The sequence below is a fragment of the Oncorhynchus kisutch genome, linkage group LG23 (assembly GCF_002021735.2).
Source record: "Oncorhynchus kisutch isolate 150728-3 linkage group LG23, Okis_V2, whole genome shotgun sequence".
Classification (NCBI taxonomy): domain Eukaryota; kingdom Metazoa; phylum Chordata; class Actinopteri; order Salmoniformes; family Salmonidae; genus Oncorhynchus; species Oncorhynchus kisutch.
The window spans coordinates 3,109,507-3,134,365 of record NC_034196.2 but is presented as its reverse complement, the minus strand read 5'-3'; the positions used below and the strand labels follow the sequence as shown (position 1 = coordinate 3,134,365).

Below are 24,859 nucleotides of genomic sequence, written 5' to 3'. Positions count from 1 at the left end.
CGACCGCCGAGCGCCTCCCGAACAGGCAGGGGGGCCACCTTTGGTGGAAGTCGTGACACTTGGCATTGCGCATGGGGATCTTAGGCTTGTGTGCGGCTAATCGGCCATGGAAAACCAATTCACGAAGCTCCCGATGAACAGTTTTGTGCTGACGTCCAGAGGCTTCACAATAACAGCAGTTGACCAGGGCTGCTATAGCAGGGCAGAAATCTGTCAAACTGACTTGTTGGAATGGTAACATCCGATGACGGTGCCACATTGAAAGTTGAAAGTGACTGAGGTCTTCAGTACGGACCATTTCACTGCCCATGTCTGTCTATGGAGATTGCATGGCTGTATGCTCGATTTTATACACCTGTCAGCAACAGGTTTGGCTAAAATAGCCAAATCCACAATTATTAAGGGGTGTCCATATACTTTTAGTGTATGTTTGGCAAGTGACTACTAGTCATTTCACTGCTACAGCGTGGGGTCTGACACAACTAAGGAAAATAGAATGGGGCTGATTTTTGACTGCCAGTGCTCATAGTTAAAATATTTGACTAAATCAAATCATAAAAAACTAATGTCAATCAATCCCAGTTGGGTTTTTCATGGTTTAGAAAACAACAGGATTTTTTATGGACAAATATTTTAGCAGTGAGGGATTTAACCCCAACTTTCCTGACTAAAATCAAGAGGTTGAATTGTAAGAGAGCAGAATTGCGGCTATAGGAGATCTGATGTTGTGACGTGGTTAATCTATGGTGAAACAACCCAAATACTGACACTTTAGTCTCTCACGACTTTAATATTTTACTGCTAATCTCCCCAATTGTCATCAGAATTTAGCATGACAAGAGGCGGGTGGGCTGGCTGGATGAGTGTGTATGTACAGTGCCTGTCATGTTACAGCCATATTCTAAAATTATAATTTCTCCCTCAACAATCTACACACAATACCCCATAAAGACAAAGGAAAATCTGTTTTTTAGAAATGCTTGTAAATTTATTAAAAATAAAAAACTGAAATACCTTATTTAGATAAGTATTCAGACCATTTGAAATTGAGCTCAGACGTATCCTGTTCCCATTGATCATCCTTGAGATGTTTCTACAACTTGATTGGAGTCCACCTGTGATTGGACATGATTTGGAAAGGCACACACCTGTCTATATAAGGTCCCACAGTTGACAGTGCATGTCAGAGCAAAAACCAAGCCATGAGGTCGAAGGAATTGTGTGTAGAGCTCAGAAACAAGATTGTGTCAGGGCACAGATTTTGGGAAGGGTACCAAAACATTTATGCAGCATTGAAGGTCCCCAAGAACACAGTGGCCTCCAACATTGTTAAATAGAAGAAGTTTGGAATCACCAAGACTCTTCCTAGAGCTGGCCGCCTGGCCAAACTGAGAAATCGTGGGATAAGGGCCTTGGTCAGGAAAGTGACCAAGAACCTGATGGTCACTCTCAAAGAGCTGCAGAGTTCCTCTGAGGAGATGGGAGAACCTTCCAGAAGGACAACCATCTCTGCAGCACCTCACCAATTAGGCCTTTATGGTAGAGCGGCCAGGCAGAAGCAACTTCTCAGTAAAAGGCACACGACAACCCGCTTGAAGTTTGCTAAAAAGGTACCTAAAGGAGTCTCAGACCATGAGAAACAAGATTCTCTGGTCTGATGAAACCAAGATTGAACTCTTTGGCCTGAATGCCAAGCGTCATGTCTGGAAGAAACCTGGCATCATCCCTACAGTGAAGCATGGTGGTGGCAGCATCATACTGTGGGGATGTTTTTCAGTGGCAGGGACTGGGAGAATAGTCAGGATTGAGGGAAAGATGAACGGAGCAAAGTACAGAGAGATCCTTGATGAAAACCTGCACCAGAGCGGATCTCAGACTGGGGCAAAGGTTCACCTTCCAACAGGACAACGACCCTAAGCACACAGCCAAGACAACGCAGGAGTGGCTTTGGGACAAGTCTCTGAATGTCCTTGAGTGGCCCAGCCAGAGCCTGGACTTAAATATCTCTGGAGAGACCTGAAAATAGCTATGCAGCGACGCTCCCCATCCAACCTGACAAAGTTTGAGAGGATCTGCAGAGAAGAATGGGAGAAACTCTCCAAATACAGGCATGCCAAGCTTCTAGCGTCATACCCAAGAAGACTCAAGGCTGTAATCACTGCCAAAGGTGCATCAACAAAGTACTGAGTAAAAGGTCTGAACACTTATGTAAATGTGATTTTAAAAAAGTTTTTATACATTTGTCAAATTTTAAAACCCTTTTTCCGCTCTGTCATTATGGGGTATTGTGTGTAGAGGATGAGAAAACGAACACAAAAATCTATTTTAGAATGAGGCTGTAACGTAATCTAATGTGGAAATAGTGAAGGGGTCTGAATACTTTCCGAATGCACTGAATGTGTGTGGGTGCATGACTGCGCACAAAACTAATTGAAATCATGACCTCTCCCTGTTCAGTTATTGATTTACACTTCATCACTCTCTCCCCATATGTGTGTGGTGTGTGTGTGTGTGTGTGTGTGTGTGTGTGTGTGTGTGTGTGTGTGTGTGTGTGTGTGTGTGTGTGTGTGTGAGAGAGAGAGAGAGAGAGGGAGAGAGAGAGAACGGGATGGAGAAAGAGAGAACTAATAGGTAACCTGTGGTACCATTGACCGTTTCTAGTCACACACGAAAAGGTAGGAGCGTTGCAACATAATGCCTCTAATTCAGAGTGCCCGTCTGTCTGTCTCTCCCACTGAAGAGAATGTGTCATTATGATGTCTATTAACATGAGAGAACCACCGCTCCTCTTCACTAAACCCCTTCCATTCTATCCCCAATAGCTTACTGCTGAAGAAGTGAGAGTAGGATACTGTCTCATCTCATTCCAACACTACCCTCTTTCATCTCATTAGACACAATCCCATTTCCACTCCAGGCTATCCATATTCTATTAGTCCATTCTCTTCTCAATATTATCTTGCCCTCCCATCGTTTAAAAAAAACATCCCACTATCCTGTCCCAATGAATAAGGCACCATTATTCAAGTCTCCTCTCTTTACACACACACACACACACACACACACACACACACACGCCAAATAATTTTACAAATTGAAATGGCTGAACTGACTAGTTAAAATCGAAACAATTTCCTCACCAAATCTCACACTCAAGTAAAGAGACTCTAAACGTCCTAATGTGAACAGTTAATTGTGTGTACATGGCAACATGTGCTCACATCAACCGCAACTCTCAAACAATAGCCAACCAATGGCAAAGTGTACCCTACTTACCCACAGCATCGCAATCTCACGCTTTAGACAGACAATATTTAACAATAATCCTTGTAATCTCTACGTACCTTTCAATTTCATTCATCCATTTCTCTTAATCGCAGCGGAGGGGTTCGCTGAAGCGCACGGTGCGGTACCCAAACCTGGACCGGTCTTCGAGCTCCTGAGTCCGTGAACACGAGCCTAAAGAGTGTGTGTATGTGTGTGTGTGTGTGTGTGTATGTATGTATACTCTGACAGGAACAGGATCCGCGAGTCCGCCCCGGTGATTCCTCCGCCTCTCCTCTCCAACTCACATAATGGATGTGTTGTTACCTGATTCAGCATGCCATTAGCATAAGAAACACTACTGGCTTTCATACCAGCCTGGTCTCATAGACTAGACTTAACATAGTAAACATAAATCCGGTACACTAAAATTAGCGTGATAAAGTAAGTTTGGTATGGTAACATAAAACAGATTGTTAGAGCAAATGCTAAAGTAGGTTAGTTGGTCCGAGTGGATGGGTAGGCATACAACCTGAATGTCTAGCAACCCAAAGGTTGTGGGTTCAAATGTCATCGCAGACAACTTTAGCATTTTAACAAATTAGCAACTTTTCAACTACTTAGTACTTTTTCTCTATTTTGTATGTTAGCTAACCCTTCCCCTATTGTACGTTTTGCAAATTCGTGACATATAATATGAATTGTAACATATCATGGAACAGCCCAGCCTCACATCCAATTCGCTCATATATGTACAAAATGTATTTCAGCAGATTTTGTGCGTTTTTGGGCATTTTTGTGTGGTTCAATTCGTTCGAAAATACACAAATTAATGTGCTACTTAATTTGTGCGAAAAGACACGAATTTAACCAGTAGGCACACAAGCCTTTGCAACAACCATATACACGACTATACCTTACCCTAACCTTAACCATTCTACTAACTATACCTAACCCTAACCTTAACCCTAACCTTAACCATTCTACTAACTATACCTAACCCTAACTCCAACTGGACCTAACCCTAACCCCTACCCTACGGACAGACGACTCTTTAACCCAACCAATGGGTCAAACTACAAGTGGGCAACCATGGGGCCCACAACTTTGGCCGGCCGCGCCCGGACCCCTCCAGCCTACGCGCATATGTGTGGAGTGCACCCCCTCCCTTCCCCCCTCCGGTTTCCACGTGTCAGAGATGGAAGTGGATCAACCGACTCAAAACTAGAAACCAAACTCCTAGGTTGCACTATGCTTTCCACATCCGTTGACAAGCGGACCTAGACATCATGACCACACCACTCGTTATGGACACATGGCAACCAACCGAGGACCAAACCTGCATAAGGTGCGCAACTCAAGGGATTTTGCCTGATCCTACATCGAGTTTAAGAACAAAAATTAAATATAAACTATCGCGTCTATATGGTTGTTGAAAAGGCTTGTGTGTAGCCTACTGGTTAAATTTGTGTCTTTTCTCACGAATTAAGCCAGAAAAACGCACAAAAACGCACAAAATTTGCTGAAATGCACAAATTGATTGTGAGACTGTGTTGCATGGAAATGGGTGAAAGACATCCACAAATTAAAACATAGGCCAACCACACAAAACGTAACATATCATACTAAATTGAGTATATCGGATATACTTACAGAATAATACGAAATTCTATGAGACCAGGTTGTTCATACACAGACCAGCATGAAAGTAGTCTTATTTGATTGAATCTCTAAATGCATTAGACATGTGGATCTGGATTTGTCTATGCACAATTTGAGTTGCGTAACTTGTGCTGTATTTTATTTGGTCTGGCCCTGAAATAGACATGACAATCCCATGTGAAGAAATCGGGGAGATGAGAGTTGAGATACGCCCCTGACACACAAGCATGCTATAAAGCGCTCCACACTCGATTCTGTCCTTTGATCTAGTATGAACAAGTAAAACTGTGGTGGTGAAATATCAAACGTAGGCCAACTGTTCTTGGCTAACATGCATGTGGAAATAAATCAAGATCAATTTGATGGATAAAAGCCTAATACTTTTTGCTCCCAACATCAGGTCCATTATTTTCGGTAATATGAGTCTCTTGTCAGTTAAGGAAAGGATGTACTGAGGTCCTCCTGTTGCAACTCTGTTCTGTTGACAATGTGGTTTAGAAGAAGAGCTGAGCAGCGGTATGAAAACCACATCCGGTGCTACAAAATAGTGGTTTATTCATCAGGGCTGCACTCACGACTCACACAATCCCACTGGCTGTGTCTCGAAGCACACTGAGAACCGGTCTCAGAGCAGTGGATGCGGTCAGACAGTTCATTTGGATATTTGGGAAGTCTGACTCAAGCAAATCAAATCAAATGTTATTGGTCACATACACATAATTTAGCAGATGTTATTGTGGGTGTAGCGAAATGCTTGTGTTCCTAGATCCAATAGTGCAGTAGTATATAAAATGATTCACAACAATACACACAAATCTAAAAGTAAAATAATGAAATTAAGAAATATATAATATTAGATTGAGCAATGTCGGAGTGACACTGGCTAAAATACAGTAAAATAGAATACAGTATATACATATGAGATGAGTAAAGCAGTAAGTCTATGTATATAGGGCAGCAGCCGGTGCAGGGTTGCGTAACAGTGTGGAAGCTGGGTGGAAGCCGGCTAGCGGTGGCTATTTAACAGTCGGATGGCCTTGAGATAGAAGCTGTTTTTCAGTCTCTCGGTCCCAGCTTTGATGCATCTGTACTGACCTCGCCTTCTGGATGATAGCGTGGTGAACAGGCTGTGGCTCGGGTGGTTGATGTCCATGATGATCTTTTTGGCCTTCCTGTGACATTGGGGCTGTAGGTGTCATGGAGGGCAGGTAGTTTGTCCCCGGTGATGCGTTGGGCAGACTGCACCACCCTTTGGAGAACCCTGCAGTTGCGGGCGGTGCAGTTGCCATACCAGGTGGTGATCCAGCCCGATAGGATGCTCTCAATTGTGCATATATAAAAATCTGTGAGGCTTTTGGGGGCAAGCCAAATTTCTTCAGCCTCCTGAGGTTGAAGAGGCGCTGTCACGCATTCTTCACCACACTGTCTGTGTGGGTGGAACATTTCAGATCGTCAGTGATATGTATGCCGAGGAACTTGAAGCTTTCCACTTTCTTCACTGCGGTCCCGTCAATGTGGATAGGTGCGTGCTCCCTCTGCTGTTTCCTGAAGTTCACGATCAGCTCCTTTGTTTTGTTGATGTTGAGTTAGAGGTTATTTTCGTGGCACCACTCTCCCAGGGTCCTCACCTCCTCCCTGTAGGCTGTCTCGTCATTTTTGGTAATCAGGCCTACTTATGTTGTGTCATCTGCAAACGTCATGATTGAGTTGAAGGTATGCGTGGCCACGCAGTCATGGGTGAACAGGTAGTACAGGAGGGGGCTGAGCACGCACCCTTAGGGGCCCGTGTTGAGGATCAGCGAAATGGAGGTGTTTTTTCTTACTTTCACCACCTGGGGGCGGCCCGCCAGAAAGTCCAGGACCCAGTTTCAGAGGGCCGCGTTCAGGAGGAGCTTAGAGGGTACTATGGTGTTGAATGTTGAGCTATAGTCAATGAAGAGCATACTTACATAGATTCCTCTGGTCCAGATGGGATCGGGCAATGGACAATGTGACTGCGATTACGTTGTCTGTGGATCTATTGGGGGGGGGGGGGGGGGGGGTCTAGGGTGTCAAGTTAGAGGTGATATGATCCTTAACTAGCCTCTCATTGTCAGTAAGAATTTGTTCTTAACTGACTTGCCTACTTAAGTAAAGGTTAAATAAAACACATTAAGAAGCAAAAGAAAGCCTCTCAAACCACTTCATGATGACAGAAGTGAGTGCTACAGGGCAATAGCCATTTAGCTCAGTTACCTTTGCTTTCTTGGGTACAGGAATAATGGTTGACATCTTGAAGCAAGTGGGGACAGCAGACTGGGACAGAGAGAGATTGAATACGTCCGTAAACACTCCAGCCAGCCGGTCTGCGCATACTCTGCATTCAAGCAGTGTAAACTGGTCAAACAGCCGAAGGGGTTTTAGTTTGATCTCTGGGCAAAGTGATATATTATGGTCCCATCAAGAAGAGCTAACCAATATCGTATATTGTCAGTTTTGTCTAGCATCGGAGGGACTCTTTGCCTCATACCTGGTAAGACTATAGCTTCGCGGAAGCCTACATGAGCAAACTATGGCCTCTGCCGAGAGGTCTTGACCTATATGGCACAGGTTTGAGCTAGCCCCGTAATCATACGCTCACTAGTTCAAGCCTCTTTAATGACTAAATTGGCGGCAGCTCGCTACAATTACATAGAGCAGCTGTCAGACCGGTGAACAAGGTTGAAAGGTCGCTCTGATCACCTGTTGCCCACCTTGACAAATGAACAAAACTTTCATCAAAGCCCAAATAGACATTTTCATGGTCAAGACGATGACCTAAAGGCACTTCAGTTGAGTAAGGACGGCACGTTTCTTCCACAGATCAACATAATTCCCCATTATTACATTAGAAGACCGAATGGCCCACTAAGCACTATATAGGCAGTATTTCAGTCAGACCATAATGTAATCGGAGGGGAGGAGCTTACTTAGCAAGGGCTAAAGCCTCATTTACTTCAAAGAGTCAAATTCAGCTTAACATTTGGTCAAATCCCCTTCAAACTATAGTTTCCCCTGTTTGACATACTGCAATAGAAACTCTCTTAAAATGTTATTTTAAAAGGGCATTGTTTCCAATAAATGTTCTCCCAAAATAAGGTTGAAAAACATACAACCTAGGAGGCAATGAGAGGTAGTGCTGCTTCAAACAATCTATAGCTAAGGATGTACTCTCATAGGTGAGTCTATGGTGACATCTTGAGGTTATTAAGTGAACTTGCCATAAAATCCCTGAAATAAAGTGCAAAGATATTAGCATTACCCTGTTTGTTTACAGTCATCAAGAGGACATTTTTCAATTCACGTACATCAACATGATTTGTCATGATAGAATCTCTGGAGCCTGCTTTGCATGATTACAAGAAGGCCCTTAGGCAACCTTAAAAACAATCAAATCTACAGAGACTGGGATGTGTGCTGAGTGACTAGACTATCATAATCAAAGTTGAGGAGCTTGCCAATTAACAAGTAAAACAAAATGATGCTTAAATGCAAAGAGGTGCAAAGGCAATGAGGAGTGACACTCAGGTGTATTAGCCAAGGTGGAAATACTATCCTATGGGCTTTCCTAGAAGCATACTAATGGCACACTGGGGAATGATAGTGACATGAATGTTCCATGCATAACACAACAACACAAGTCTCCACAGTCAACAATAACTACACTGTAAACAGACAGCAAAGGATTTAATTATTGTGCATTTTAAGTCATATAAAACAAAATATAAAAATAGCCGAACACCTCAAAATATGTATTCTGAAAATATAAGCCACTCATGTCTGTTAATTGTTTCTATTGTAAACTGGTATTATAAAAGCCTATTTAAGAAAAAAAAGCCCTATTTTGTTGTAGTGCAGAAGTTTAGTATTGCCACTATTGTTCAAAAATAATTGTTTTTATAAGTCAGAAGAAGGAAGGTGCTCTAGAATGTATAACTATGTACTCTAGAATGTCTATAAAGCTTTAAAGTTCTGGAACACTTCGGCCACCTCCAACCAGCTCCTGAAGCAGGCTAGTCCCTGGTCCCGGATCTGTTTCCTTCCCTTGTCTGTGATCACGTCTCCATTCTCCTTCACAATCACCAGCTTAGGGACCGCTGTGATATTGAATCTCTTCTTTAAATCACTGGAGGGCAAGTGGAAGAGCACAGGGCATAATCATGACTTTATAACTCTATGGATTATACCATACAAAATACAGGTCCCAATCTAGCAGAGGAATACAGTAGGCTAGCCTTGCTGAGCTCCAATCACTTGTCTCATCAGGCAGGTAGAGACATTGCCCTATTTTTAAACCTAATCCCTCCAAAGGGTGACCCATAAACCTCTTACAAAGCCTGTTGCTTACAATCGCTGTACTATGGCTAGACAGTGGAGGTTTGTATATAGGCCTAAAAACCAGTTCAACCATGGTTATCAATACTATCCCTTTCCAATAACTCGAATGGGAATAGGCTACATGAAAGATGAGACAGTCATAATAATTTACTGTTTGTATTGATCCGTCCAAGGCAGGGCCAGCCAATCTCCGTGCATGTCATGATAATACTCCACCATATCATCACTCGACTTGTCAGAAGATATGAAAACGATTTCTAGCTGTGCAGGTGGTTCGCTCTCCTCGACAAGTTCCGTGTAAAAATCGCATAGAATAGGGGTGAAATCTCGACAAGGCGGGCACCATCCGGCAGAAAAATATATTCCCACTACTTTATTCCTGAGAGCTTCTTCTGGGTCTATAAGATCCCCTTCTTTATTGAGGAGAGTTTTCCCAACAAATACCTCCACCATGGTCGGGTCAGTGAACACGCGCAACAGTAACGAACTAGGCAACTGTAGCCAAAACCAGTTCAGGACGGTCACCGTTGCAGCTTTAATCGCCGTGAACCGTTACTTTGAAGCACGACGCTTAATCACTCGTCCAAGTACAACACGGGCATAGTTTTCAGTGTTCAATCACTATTTGAATCACTTTACTCCCTGTTATAACCTGGTCATAACAAACTGTACTCACTGCTGTGTGGCGCATGCTGATGTTGGTTGGCTTAAAAAAAACAACAGTCAATTTGATTGACATCTCGTGAGGCCAATCAGTGTCCTCCGCCCTCTACAGAACTATTTAAAGGTACAATCTGTAATATTAACACAATACAAATAGCCTCATGATTATTACAGACTATCAAGTCTGCCTAGAGTATGACGGTAGTAAACTTCTTTAAAATAAATAACGTCTGTCATCCCTAAAAGGAGAGAAACCACGAAGAGAGAGACCAACATACAACTTCACATAAAGTTTTAATTTGTTCAAATGTTATATGGATACTTACATAATAATTATATATAAAAGTATATGTTTTTAAATGTGTGTATACCTCTACATTCAAATAAAATTAACTATCTACATTCTTCAGAACAATAAAAGATGATGCGGTCAATAGAAGCCAAGTAGACAACAACGAACATGAAGAATCAACTATACATTACATGTATCTGCAACCATCCAATTGCACTGTATTTTACAAAGTTATTAAAGAGCAACATCATCCAAAAGGGCCATTTAAATCATATCGTTTTTATTTTTTTTAAACACAATTAAGTGTAACTGAGAGATGAAAACCCTAATTATATATATTGAACAAAAATATAACGCAACATGTAAAGTGTTGATCCCATGTTTCATGAGCTGAAATAAAAGATCCCAGAAATGTTCTATACGCACAAAAAAGCGTATTCCTATAAAATTGTGTGCACAAATTTGTTTACATCCCTGTTACTGAGCATTTCTCATTTGCCAAGTTAATCCATCCACCTGACAGGTGTGGCATTTCAAGAAGCTGATTAAACAGAATTATCATTACACAGGTGCACCTTGTGCTGGGGACAATAAAAGTCCACTCTAAAATGTGCAGTTTTGTCACACAACACAATGCCACAAATGTCTCAAGTTTAAGGTGGCGTGCAATTGGTAAGCTAACTGCAGGTATGTCCACCAGAGCTGCTGCCAGAAAATGTAATGTCCATTGCTCTACCACTGTCTTTTTAGAAAATTTGGCAGTATATTCAACCTGCCTCACAACCGCAGACTATGTGTAACCACACCAGCCCAGGACCTCCACATCAGGCTTGTTCTTGTCGGATCGTCTGAGGAGTATTTCTGTCTCTAAAAAAAGTCCCTTTGTGGGGGAAAAAAAATCTGATTGGCTGGGCCCTGGCTCCCCAGTTGGTGGGCCTATGCCCTCCCATGGCTGTGCCCCTACCCAGTCATGTGAAATCCATAGATTAGGGCCTAATGAATGTATTCATATTGACTGGTTTCCTTACATGAACAGTAACTCAGTAAAAGCTTTTAAATTGTTGCATGTTGCGTTTATATTTTTTGTTCAGTGTATTCACTACATGCCAGAAAGTATGTGGACACCTGCTCATCGAACATCTCATTCAAAAATCATGGGCATTAATATGAAGTTGGTCCTATAACAGCCTCCACTCTTCTGGGAAGGCTTTCCACTAGACGTTGCATTGCTGTAGGGACTTGCTTCCATTCAGCCACAAGAACATTAGTGCGGTCGTAGTCGGCGTTCCAATTCATCCCAAAGGTGTTCATTAGGGTTGAGGTCAGGGCTCTGTGCAGGCCAGTCAAGTTCTTCCACACGGATCTCGACAAACCATTTCTGTATGAACCTCGCTTTGTGCACGGGGGCATTGCCATGCTGGTACAGGAAAGGGCCTTCCCCAAACTGTTGCCACAAAGTTGGAAGCACAGCATCATCTACAATGTCATTGAATGCTGTACCATTAAGATGTCCCTTTACTGGAACTAATGGGCCTAGCCCAAACCATGACCATTATTCCCCATCCACCAAACTTTACAGTTGGCACTATGCATTCGGGCAGGTTGCGTTGCCAGGTTGCCAGGTTTCTCCGTCAGACTGCCAGATGGTGAAGAGTGATTAGTTTCTACAGAGAATGCGTTTCCACTGAGACCAATGGCGGCAAGCTTTACACCACTCCAGCCAACGCTTGGCATTGCGCATGGTTATCTTAGGCTTGTGTGACGCTGCTCAGCCATGGAAATCCATTTCATGAAGCTTCTAACAAACAGTTATTGTGTTGACCTTGCTTCCAGAGGCAGTTTGGAACTTGGTAGTGAGTGTTGCAACCGAGGACAGACGTTTTTTTATGCGCATCAGCACTCGGCAGTCCCACTCTGTGAGCTTGTCTGGCCTACCACTTCACGGCTGAGCCGTTGTTGCTCCTAAACGTTTCCAATTCACAACAACAGCACTTACAGTTGACCGGGGCAGCTCTTGCATGGCCAGAATTTGACAAACTGACTTAGAAATGTAGTAACACATTTAAAGTCACTGAGCTCTTCAGTATGGGCCATTCTACTGCCAATGTTTGTCTATGGAGATTGCATTGCTTTGGGCTCTATTCTATACACCTGTCAGCAACCTGTGTGGATTAAATAGCTGAATCCACTAATTTGAAGGGGTGTCCACATACTTTTGTAGTGTATTTTTCAAAAAAATGTCTATGTACATAATTTATTCCTTGGATATGTAACTAAGATGTGCTACCTACCTTATACATCCACACACATGCATACACTTACACACCATATATATAGATACTATATTTATATATAAACATTTCCCCACCCCTACCAATTTCATAAGGCCTTTTTCTTTGAGTTCATATTTTCCTTGTGGCACTCAAAAGAGATACATATAAATAATTATTGTGGACAACATCAGTTTTGTATGTGAAAGACATAATCCCTCAAATACTGTGTAACACCACCACCCTGTGGCCATTCTGTTGTCACCACATACAACACATACAGCAGGGTAAAAAATACTCTTGAAAAATGACTGTTTTTCTTTAGAAATGCAAAGAAAAGGGAATGAAAGGGAATGCCACAATAAGAAACACATTGAACATAGAAAAACTTTTAAAAAATGAGAGATACACACATGCATCTCACTTTTCACACTAACTACCACTTACAGTTCTGTTTTCGCTACTCATGCAAAACAAATGGTATTTTTTTTCTATCCCACAATGAACTGACATCAAACACAGTACAACACTACAGTACGCAAGTGTGAAAGGCCAATTCATCAAACCCTTTCAATTGTTTTCTGAAGGAAACATCTTGCATAAAACACAAATCAGTTTGCGGCTTGGAATACAACAGGTTAATAGAAGATATTTACTTGTGTGTAGCTTTTCTGGTATAAAGGGGCTTTATGCTGTATGCGGTCTTAAAATTATAATCTTTATTATAACCGATATACATACTCTCATGTTGTTCTATCCATCCCTAAAGCTACCATTCAGTCATAGTTTGTGTATAACCTAGAGTAAGCATTAGCTACTCCTCTAACAGAGGGACTTCATCTCAAAATCAGTCACAACAGCTCATCTGTTCTGTTACTACGCAGAATACTGTAAAGGACAGTACTACCCCTCTTCGGAGACTGCATCTGAACATACACTGCTTCAGTGTCATGGAGGGCATGGAGAAAGCAGTAAAGGGTGGAGTGTTGGGAGTTACAGTCACATGGAACGTTTACGTTACTAACTAATTAACTAACATCTGTATCTTAGAGGTTCTAGACCACTTAGTTGCCCACTGTTTCTCTGACAACAGGGGTAACGTCCCTAAAGGAGCATACTAAGAGGTAATCTGGTGGAACATGTAGTTTGGTTACACACACACACAGCAAATAAAAATCTCTTTCAGGGCGAGTAACCTTTTCCTCATGTATAATATTTCATGCACTCCATAAAGTGGGTGTTGCATTTAACGTTTTGAATCATTCTTGTGTATTAACAGTTGTGTGAAAATGTTTTCAAAATCACTCTAGTACTGTTACTGCTGAATTTAGAACACTTTTCAGGAGCTGGTATGGAATTCTCACTTCTAAATAATCGTCTTACTTTGCAGTGCTTTTACCATACCGTCTTCAGCTTTTAAAAGGCAAGAGAAAAAAGTTTACTAAAATGTTACTATAACAATTAAACAGAAAGTGTGTTGAACACAGAGGTCAAGAAGAATGTGATGATTAAGTAAAAAAGTTATGAAAATAGATTTTCCCAACAAAACAAACTGTTGTAAACATATGAATACAGGAACAACAATAAACAATTATTATCTGAATAATTATTGCTGTTGTTATGAATGAATAATGAATTATAAGTGTCGAGGGATTTGGCAAGGCATATTAAACAAAATCTTTCTCAGGACAACAGATTAACGCTCTCACTGGTTAACCATTTTTGAATAGTGTTGTTGAGATGATCAAAATATAATTGTCCTTTCAGACAAAAAAAACTGAAACAAACAAGTGCTCTTAAATCCTCTATGTAAGAAGATTTTTTGGAATTAGTGCTGTGATAGAACTAAATCTGTATCAAACTATTATTTTCTATGAATATACATTAAATACAGTATAAAGTAAACAAGTTTTTGGAAAAAAAATAAAACGTTTGAATCAAAGGGATACCTTGGGATTTTGGCAACGACGTTCAGTCATTATGCTAACGCTAGTTAGCGATAGCATTAGCGCTAGTTAGCAACTTCCTTCAAACTGCACGCAGAGACATACACATTGTATCCACGACTTCATCTGACTCTGGGGAAGTAAATGAGGGGCCTCATTGCCAAAAATCCCAAAGCCTCCTTTTAAAACACTGGTCACCTCCCTCTCGTAACTTCCACACATTTCTTTGCTCACTGCATATGTTGTTGCATATCTTTCAACATCACAAAGAAACAAATGTAATCATAGTCAGGGTTTGAATGATTCTACGAGACTGAAACAAACCCAAGTACTGTAGTTACTGACCACTAAGATATGGGGACTCCAGAACTGCATGTACAAAAAGAAATGAACACAAGAGCTCATACACTCACACATATATAGGAGATACATTGCTATGACTGGCTTGGTCATCAAATCACTGAAAAACATTGAATGAGATGCCAACCAACTTTATATGCAGTGTGCAAATATAAGGCTTGATATCTTGTCCCTGTCCCTTCCCTTAGAGATTGATGGGATGTATCCATAGGATCACTCAACTACAGGGGATAGACAGTGGACGAAACAAATTGTGGCAGCTAATTCAGATGCACAGTGCCCCATTTTTCCTTCTCTGACTAGAGCTATCAGAGATGTTTCATGAGTAGAAATCCAAAGGCTTCAGTGAAATATCCAATCCAGCTGTCTGTCTGTCACATCTCAAAGAAGCATTTGCACGAAACGTTGAAGAGATATTTTGGGAAAATTGGTGGATAAGATAAGGTTCCATGTGGTGATGGTGGTGGTTGATCGTCTTTCCTGCATGGTAGAGTTTCCCCACAACCTCCGCATCCATCGTTAACTCCCCAGACAGGCCTCCTGTCCTCTGGGCCCAGCGACCTAGTAGCCTTTTCACACTACCGTGCTGACCCGAACCAGGCTATACTGGCTCGCTATGAAATATTTTCCCCCCACATAGTCCTTTTCAGCAATGGCGAATAGACACGTAAACAGACCATCACTGCTCGATTCGGCTCAGTAGTGTGAAAAGGGGGTCAGAGGTCAAAGGTGGCCCTTAGGAGGTCTTGACCAGGTCGTAGACGTAGATGTGGAAGTCATCGTCGAACTTGATGAAGTAGACGGAGGGTTTGGCCTCCACCTGGTGGATGACCATGCCAGTTCGTTTGGAGCCGTCCTCTTTAGCGTACTCAACCTGTTTCCCCACCAGACTGTCCACCACCTCCCCCGGCTCCCGCTCCGCCGGCGTAGAGTCATCTAAGAGACAAACAACAACACAAGTTTAAGTTCATTTGCCATATGTAACTCATTCATGGGAAATCATTGGAAACTCAAACATGTTCACCTATCTATTTATTCAACCTGGTTCCTCTCTTTTACAAGAGAGACCTGGACAATGAAGAACACAACGCTTTTATCATGAAGAGAGAGTAGCCTGATATCATCATGACAAGCAACCCACCCATCATCAGGCGAGTATAGACATTATAAAGGCTCATGCATGCTTATAAAATGTTCATAAACTCGTACACACATCTTAGCTTTAAGCAGTCTTTACAATCAAGAGAGAGTGGTCTATTGTCATTTTGAAGTGCAGCCTAACTCTAAGGACAGGACTAACTTGAGTCAGGCATGATCCTCAGGTCTCCCTCCTTGTAGTCGTCTAGGAGCTGGTACATGTACAGGACGGGGTCTTTCTCGTAGGTGATAAAGAACCAGGTATTCATGATGGGTGCCCGGGCCAGAACCATGCCCCTCCACTCGTCTTTAGTTCCGTCCTCCGTCTCAAACATGTGCTCCACTGCCTTCCCTATCATCGTGTCAGCCAGGTTGACGTCGCTGATGCGCGTAGAGGCTGCAACAGAGTACATGGTAATATCTAGTTTCAAGGTTATTTGCCACGTTTAACGTATATATTGGAAGACTTAATAACTCGTGAATATCAACGATCAAACTCACAATTCATATTATTAACATTTGAGGAGCATCATGAACGATGTGACACCATTAGAGCACAAACAGAAACTTGTCTGCGACTTTGCGTTAATCAATCAATACCAAATGACAATCAATATAAACAATATGTATACATAGACCAAGGTCTTACATTGACGGTCAGGGAGCACCTCGAGGCCCTGTACCCTCTCATCTTTATGCAGCTCCAGTCCATAGACACAGTCGAAGCCGTCGTACTTGATGAGGTAGAGCGAGGGGTTGACGGGCACCTGGTCCAGCACCGTGCCTTTCCACTGCGACTGAGATGTAGCGCTCCCCTCCTTCCAGATGTGCTGGATACGACAGCCCACGATGTTCCGCCGCGGCGCCGACGACACTGCCTTGTTGGGGCTGTTCTTTTGTTTCCTGAACGATGTTTCAGATAACTTATGAAAAAGGGGAATTTGGGGAACAAACATCCACTTAGCCAATGAAAAGGGTGAAAACCTGATGGCTGTCAGTCCCTTACATTAGCTGCTAATCTAACTAGATCAATTTTATAGTACATCAAATAGACTAAAATATTGAATTGATTAAATATATACAGTGCATTTGGAAAGTATTCAGACTCCTTGACTTTATCCACATTGTTACGTTACAACCTCATTCTAAAATTGATGTACACGTTTTTTCCTCTCATCAATCTACACACAATACCACATATGACAAAGCAAAAACTGAAATATCACATTTCCATAAGTATTCAGACCCTTTACTCAGTACTGAGTACCTTTGGCATTGATTACAACTTTGAGTCTGGGTATGACGCTACAAGCTTGGCACACCTGTATTTGGGGAGTTTCTCCCATTCTTCTCTGCAGATCCTCTCAAGCTCTGTCAGATTGGATGGGGAGAGTCACTGCACAGCTATTTTCAGGTCCCTCCAGAGATGTTTGATCGGGTTCAAGTCCAGGCTCTGGCTGGGCCACTCAAGGGCATTCAGAGACTTGTCCTGAAGCCACTACTGCGTTGTCTTGGTATTCCCGTTGGAAGGTGAACCTTCGCCCCCAGTCTGAGGTACTGAGCGCTCTGGAACAGGTTTTCATCAAGGATCTCTCTGTACTTTGCTCAGTTCATCTTTCCCTCGAACCTGACTAGTCTCAGTCCCTGCCGCTGAAAAACATCCCTATAGCATGATGCTGCCATCACCATGCTTCACTGTAGGGATGCTGCCAGGTTACCTCCAGACGTGACGCTTGGCATTCAGGCCAAAGAGTTCAATCTTGGTTTCATCAGACCAGAGAATCTTGTTTCTCATGGTCTGAAAGACCTTCATGGCTTTGTTTTTGCACTGACATGCACTGTCAACTGTGGGACCTTATATAGGCAGGTATGCGCCTTTCCAAATCATGCCCAATCAATTGAATTTACCACAAGTGGACTCCAATCAAGTTGTAGAAACATCTCAAGGATGACCAATGGAAACAGGATGCACCTGAGCTCAATTTCGAGTCTGAATACTTTTGTAAATAAGTTATTTCTTGTTTTATTTTTAATACATTTGCAAAAATTACACACCTTTATTTGCTTTGTCATAATGGGGTATGGTGCGTAGATTTATAAGGACTTTTGAATAAGACTGTAAGGTAACAATGTGGAAAAAGTCAAGGCGTTTGAATACTTTCCAAAATGCATTGTAGCCCATGGCAATATAATAGTCAAGTGTGTACTCTGATCTGCTTTCATTCCCTGGATCTGTCTATATGAGACCCGTAAAGACTGTGTACTTTGAAGTGTGAATATAGTACTGACCATACCATGGCAGTGTGTCACTGCACAGCTGATACTAGCCCAGTATTCGCTTCAGCAGGCACATAATAGCTAAGGTAAGTAGAGGATTCCTGGCTTACTTGTGGGAGTTCTTTTTCTTCATATTTGCAGAAACACCTGAGTGCCCTTAAAAACAAAAACATTTAAAAATATTATTCTAATGCAAATTAATGTAGTAAATCTATTAAGTAGCTAGGCTACTCTACTCTTATAAGTAGGCTAAATGTACCTGAATATTATCTGAAGATAACAAAAGCAAACCACAAAGTCTGTCCCCTTCAAATGGCACCCTATTCCCTATTATAGGCCTACCGAGTACTATGTTTGATCAAAGCCTCTATGGGCCCTGGTCCAAAGAAGTGCATTATTAAGGAAACAAAAGTAGTGCACTATAAAAGGGTGTCCAGGTGTTTCCAACATCACCAGGCAAGCTGGATCCTGGAACTCACAAGGCTGGCAAAAGGAAAGAAGGCTGTCCAGGTGTTTCCAACATCACCAGGCAAGCTGGATCCTGGAACTCACAAGGCTGGCAAAAGGAAAGAAGGGTGTCCAGGTGTTTCCAACATCACCAGGCAAGCTGGATCCTGGAACCCACAAGGCTGGCAAAAGGAAAGAAGGCTGTCCAGGTGTTTCCAACATCACCAGGCAAGCTGGATCCTGGAACTCACAAGGCTGGCAAAAGGAAAGAAGGCTGTCCAGGTGTTTCCAACATCACCAGGCAAGCTGGATCCTGGAACTCACAAGGCTGGCAAAAGGAAAGAAGGGTGTCCAGGTGTTTCCAACATCACCAGGCAAGCTGGATCCTGGAACTCACAAGGCTGGCAAAAGGAAAGAAGGGTGTCCAGGTGTTTCCAACATCACCAGGCAAGCTGGATCCTGGAACTCACAAGGCTGGCAAAAGGAAAGAAGGGTGTCCAGGTGTTTCCAACATCACCAGGCAAGCTGGATCCTGGAACTCACAAGGCTGGCAAAAGGAAAGAAGGGTGTCCAGGTGTTTCCAACATCACCAGGCAAGCTGGATCCTGGAACTCACAAGGCTGGCAAAAGGAAAGAAGGGAGTCCAGGTGTTTCCAACATCACCAGGCAAGCTGGATCCTGGAACTCACAAGGCTGGCAAAAGGAAAGAAGGGTGTCCAGGTGTTTCCAACATCACCAGGCAAGCTGGATCCTGGAACTCACAAGGCTGGCAAAAGGAAAGAAGGGTGTCCAGGTGTTTCCAACATCACCAGGCAAGCTGGATCCTGGAACTCACAAGGCTGGCAAAAGGAAAGAAGGGTGTCCACCTGTTTCTGGACCCAGGTGTTAGGAACGATCTAGAGATAGATCGGGAAACACCTGGAGGTGGGAGCTTGAGGCAGATACAAAGAGAACCGGCTTAGAGTGGAACGATCTAGAGATAGCAGAAGAAAGAAGGGAGTCGGGAAACACCTGGAGGTGGGAGCTTGAGGCAGATACAAAGAGAACCGGCTTAGAGTGGAACGATCTAGAGATAGCAGAAGAAAGAAGGGAGTCGGGAAACACCTGGAGTTGGGAGCTTGAGGCAGATACAAAGAGAACCGGCTTAGAGTGGAACGATCTAGAGATAGCAGAAGTTTGACTTTGATACCAGGTTAAGTATCATGACACTCAATACCATCACAACACTCGATACCAAAACGATACCACAGCAACAACAAAAACGCCAAAGTGACAGAATGGTACTTGACCCAGACAGATCTTTTGAGGTATAATTACATTTGACATTTTGATGTTCATCTTTTTTCAGAGACAGTCATGTATGCATTAATGAATCAATTATACAACCACTGACTTCCGTTTTTACCAATCTAATTACAGTTGAAATCAGAAGTTTACATACACTTAGGTTGGAGTCATTAAAACTAGTTTTTCAACCAGTCCATAAATTTCTTGTTAACAAACTATAGTTTTGGTAAGTCGGTTGTCAGTGTTCTGCCATGGCCAGCGAAGAGCCCGGATCTCTATCCCATTAAGCACGTCTGGGATCTGTTGGATCGGAGGGTGAGGGCTAGGGCCATTCCCCCCAGAAATGCCCGGGAACTTGCAGGTGCCTTGGTGGAAGAGTGGGGTAATCTCACAGCAAGAATTGGCAAATCTGGTGCAGTCCACGAGGAGGAGATGCACTGCAGTACTTAATGCAGCAGCTGGTGGCCACACCAGATACTGACGGTTACTTATGATTTTATTTTAAACCTCCCCGTTGTTCAGGGACATATTATTCCATTTCTGTTAGACGCATGTCTGTAGAACTTGTTCAGTTTATGTCTCAGTTGTTGAATCTTTTTATGTTCATACAAATATTTACACATGTTAAGTTTGCTGAAAATAAGTGCAGTTGACAGTGAGAGAAAGATAATTTTTTTGCTGAGTTTAGCATTCCTTTAAATGGGCAACTAACCGCACGGTAGTTCATATTTTTAAAGAGTTCCTAAAATTGCCAAACAAAAATATATTAGTAATTTAATTATGTTTTAGAAGTCAACAACGTGTTACAACCTTATATTTTCCCAATTTTATACACAACTAGTACAAACAAATTGTGGTAAATAAGTTTCGGTTTTGCTAATGTTCACCTCCTGGTTTTCAACCATCTTTGAATGCGTGTTTCAAAGTAAGTATAATGAAAACTACATTATCATTTTACTACATGGCATTGGTTGAGATGACAAAATGTACCAAACAAAAATCAAATGTTTAAAACCTTTTCACATGTGAGTTCTAAATATATAAAGGTCGCCCCAAAATGCGCTTGTGACGCAACAGGACAGTGTACACGCGCTGCCTGTTAATTGGCTATAGGCTATGTTTAATGTTAATTATCTATATGTTTCAACTTGTCAATGTTTTTTTAATAGCAACAGTTTGAATTGAGGTGTGTTCCACCTCATTAATTCACATTGAAGTAGCTCATTTCAGTGTTGCGGACAATTTATGTTTGAGGCTATACTGAGCCTCTTCAAGGACAGCCCAAGCACTTCACCAATGCTTCTGCAGATCAAGTATGCAGACATTTGCAGTTTTGTACGAATTGGAACATTTTCTGGCTGGCGCTCGCAATGCCTTACTTGTTATTTTCCTTACGAATAATAACTGGACATGTGTGCGTTCCTTTCAAAGTAAGTGCCTTATTTTCTGTAATTCGTGTTGTTTCTACTGTAGCATACATTATGTACAGTTGAAGTCGGAAGTTTACATACACCTACATTTACTTAGTTTTTCACAATTCCTGACATTTAATCCAAGTAAAAATTCCCTGTCTTAATTCAGTTAGGATCACCACTTTATTTTAAGAATGTGATACACTCAATTAGTATTTGGTAGCATTGCCCTTAAAATTGTTTAACTTGGGTCAAACGTTTTGGGTAGCCTTCCACAAGCTTCCCACAATAAGTTGGGTGAATTATGGCCCATTCCACCTGACACAGCTGGAGTAACTGAGTCAGATTTGTACCCCTGCTTGCTCGCACAAGGCGTTTTCAGTTCCGCCCACACATTTTTGATACGATTGAGGTCAGGGCTTTGTGATGGCCACTCCAACACCTTGACTTTGTTGCCCTTAAGCCATTTTGCCACAACTTTGGAAGTATGCTTGGGGTCATTGTCCATTTGGAAGACACATTTGCGACCAAGCTTTAACTTACAAGCTTTAATGTCTTGAGATGTTGCTTTAATATATCTACATAATCCACATAATTTTCCTACCGCATGATGCCATCTATTTTGTGAAGTGGACCAGTCCGTCTTGCAGCAAAGCACCCCCACAACATGATGCTGCCACACCCGTGCTTCACGGTTGGATGGTGCTCTTCGGCTTGCAAGCCTCCCTCTTTTTCCTTCAATCTTAACAATGGTCATTATGGCCAAACAGTTCTATTTCATCAGACCAGAGGACATTTCTCCAAAAAGTGTTTGTCCCCATGTGCAGTTTCAAACCATAGTCTAGCCTTTTTATGGTGGTTTTGAAGCAGTGGCTTCTTCCTTGCTGAGCAGCCTTTCAGGTTATGTCGATATAGGACTCGCTTTACTGTGGATATAGATACTTTTGTACCTGTGTCCTCCAGCATCTTCACAAGGTCCTTTGCCGTTGTTCTGGGATTGATTTGCACTTTTCACACCAAAGTGCGTTCATCTCTAGGAGACAGAATGCGTCTCCTTCCTGAGCGGTATGACGGCTGCGTGGTCCCATGGTGTTTATTCTTGCGTACTATTGTTTGTACAGATGAACGTGGTACCTTCAGGCGTTTGGAAATTGATCCCAAGGATGAACCGGACTAGTGGAGATCTACAATTTCTTTTCTGAAGTCTTTGCTGATTTCTTTTGATTTTCCCATGATGTCAAGAAGAGGCACTGAGTTTGAAGGTAGGCCTTGAAATACATCCACAGGTACATCTCCAATTGACTCACATGATGTCGATTAGCCTATCAGAAGCTTCTAAAGCAATGACATCATTTTCTATATTTTCCAAGCTGTTTAAATTCCCAGTCAACATAGTGTATGTACACTTCTGACCCATTGGAATTGTGATACAGTGAATTCATTATAAAATAAATAATCTGTCTGTAAATAATTGTTGGAAGAATTACTTGTGTCATACTTAGTCAGTTGTACAACTGCATGCCTTGAAATGTGTCTTCCGCATTTAACCCAACCCCTCTGAATCGGAGAGGTGTTAGGGCTGCCTTAAATTGACATCCACTAATGTAGCCTACATTTTCCGGTTTGGATGATTGTGTATGCTGTCGCTACTGCATCCCAAAATAAACTGGTCACATTCAGGACATAACTTTGTAAGAACTGTGTTTGTAAAAAAACAGTGTGGCTAGCGCAAATCCTGACTGCTGCGTCACCCATGGACTTTTTCCACAGTTTGTGTTAAAGTGGGATTAAAATGTATTTAGCTGTAATTGTTTTGATCTACACAAAATACTCTGTCAAAGTGGAAGAAAAATTCTAACATTTTTAAGAAAATACATAAAAAATAAAACACTAGTATATCTAAATAATAATAAACCACTAGTATATCTAAATAATAATAAACCACTAGTATATCTAAATAATAATAAAACACTAGTATATCTAAATAATAATAATAAACCACTAGTATATCTAAATAATAATAATAAACCACTAGTATATCTAAATAATAATAAACCACTAGTATATCTAAATAATAATAAACCACTAGTATATCTAAATAATAATAAACCACTAGTATATCTAAATAATAATAAACCACTAGTATATCTAAATAATAATAAACCACTAGTATATCTAAATAATAATAAACCACTAGTATATCTAAATATAATAAAACACTAGTATATCTAAATAATAATAAAACACTAGTATATCTAAATAATAATAAAACACTAGTATATCTAAATAATAATAAAACACTAGTATATCTAAATAATAATAAAACACTAGTATATCTAAATAATAATAAAACACTAGTATATCTAAATAATAATAAAACACTAGTATATCTAAATAATAATAAAACACTAGTATATCTAAATAATAATAAACACTAGTATATCTAAATAATAATAAAACACTAGTATATCTAAATAATAATAAAACACTAGTATATCTAAATAATAATAAAACACTAGTATATCTAAATAATAATAAAACACTAGTATATCTAAATAATAATAAAACACTAGTATATCTAAATAATAATAAAACACTAGTATATCTAAATAATAATAAACCACTAGTATATCTAAATAATAATAAACCACTAGTATATCTAAATAATAATAAACCACTAGTATATCTAAATAATAATAAACCACTAGTATATCTAAATAATAATAAACCACTAGTATATCTAAATAATAATAAAACACTAGTATATCTAAATAATAATAAAACACTAGTATATCTAAATAATAATAAAACACTAGTATATCTAAATAATAATAAAACACTAGTATATCTAAATAATAATAAACCACTAGTATATCTAAATAATAATAAACCACTAGTATATCTAAATAATAATAAAACACTAGTATATCTAAATAATAATAAAACACTAGTATATCTAAATAATAATAAAACACTAGTATATCTAAATAATAATAAAACACTAGTATATCTAAATAATAATAAACCACTAGTATATCTAAATAATAATAAAACACTAGTATATCTAAATAATAATAAAACACTAGTATATCTAAATAATAATAAAACACTAGTATATCTAAATAATAATAAAACCACTAGTATATCTAAATAATAATAAACCACTAGTATATCTAAATAATAATAAACCACTAGTATATCTAAATAATAATAAACCACTAGTATATCTAAATAATAATAAACACTAGTATATCTAAATAATAATAAACCACTAGTATATCTAAATAATAATAAACCACTAGTATATCTAAATAATAATAAAACACTAGTATATCTAAATAATAATAAAACACTAGTATATCTAAATAATAATAAAACACTAGTATATCTAAATAATAATAAACCACTAGTATATCTAAATAATAATAAACCACTAGTATATCTAAATAATAATAAACCACTAGTATATCTAAATAATAATAACCA

General features: G+C 40.5%; 3 protein-coding genes across 6 annotated transcripts in view; all 3 read right to left on the bottom strand.

The window, feature by feature from the left end:
- Positions 1 to 3,745, bottom strand: part of LOC109868588 (chondroitin sulfate N-acetylgalactosaminyltransferase 1) — a 36,723-nt gene extending 32,978 nt beyond the window's left edge. For all 3 annotated transcript variants that reach the window (XM_020458258.2, XM_020458257.2, XM_020458259.2), the window contains exon 1: positions 3,345 to 3,745. The gene's annotated coding sequence lies outside the window, so the exon portion shown is untranslated. The remainder of the gene's footprint in view (positions 1 to 3,344) is intronic.
- Positions 3,746 to 8,613: 4,868 nt separating this feature from the next.
- On the bottom strand, positions 8,614 to 9,985 carry LOC109868438 (nucleoredoxin-like protein 2). Its single transcript, XM_020458007.2, has 2 exons — positions 9,434 to 9,985; positions 8,614 to 9,070 (listed from the first exon to the last, which is right to left on the bottom strand). Exons 1-2 carry the CDS (start codon positions 9,733 to 9,735, stop codon positions 8,899 to 8,901), a joined length of 474 nt encoding a protein of 157 aa, XP_020313596.1. The 5' UTR covers positions 9,736 to 9,985; the 3' UTR covers positions 8,614 to 8,898.
- Positions 9,986 to 10,496: 511 nt separating this feature from the next.
- Positions 10,497 to 24,859, bottom strand: part of LOC109868645 (spindlin-Z-like) — a 38,227-nt gene continuing 23,864 nt past the window's right edge. For both annotated transcript variants that reach the window (XM_031802989.1, XM_020458350.2), the window contains 4 exons: positions 18,338 to 18,383; positions 16,600 to 16,853; positions 16,114 to 16,347; positions 10,497 to 15,749 (listed from right to left, as the gene is read on the bottom strand). In XM_031802989.1, the coding sequence (XP_031658849.1) occupies positions 15,550 to 15,749; positions 16,114 to 16,347; positions 16,600 to 16,853; positions 18,338 to 18,383 (734 nt within the window). In that variant the 3' untranslated portion in view covers positions 10,497 to 15,549. The remainder of the gene's footprint in view (positions 15,750 to 16,113; positions 16,348 to 16,599; positions 16,854 to 18,337; positions 18,384 to 24,859) is intronic.

Coding starts and splice junctions, on each gene's coding strand:
- LOC109868438 (XM_020458007.2), bottom strand. CDS start 9,735: ATGGTGGAGGTATTTGTTGGGAAAACTCTCCTCAATAAAGAAGGGGAT. Junction 9,071..9,433: donor TGGACGGATCAATACAAACA/GTAAATTATTAT, acceptor CTTGCCCTCCAG/TGATTTAAAGAAGAGATTCA.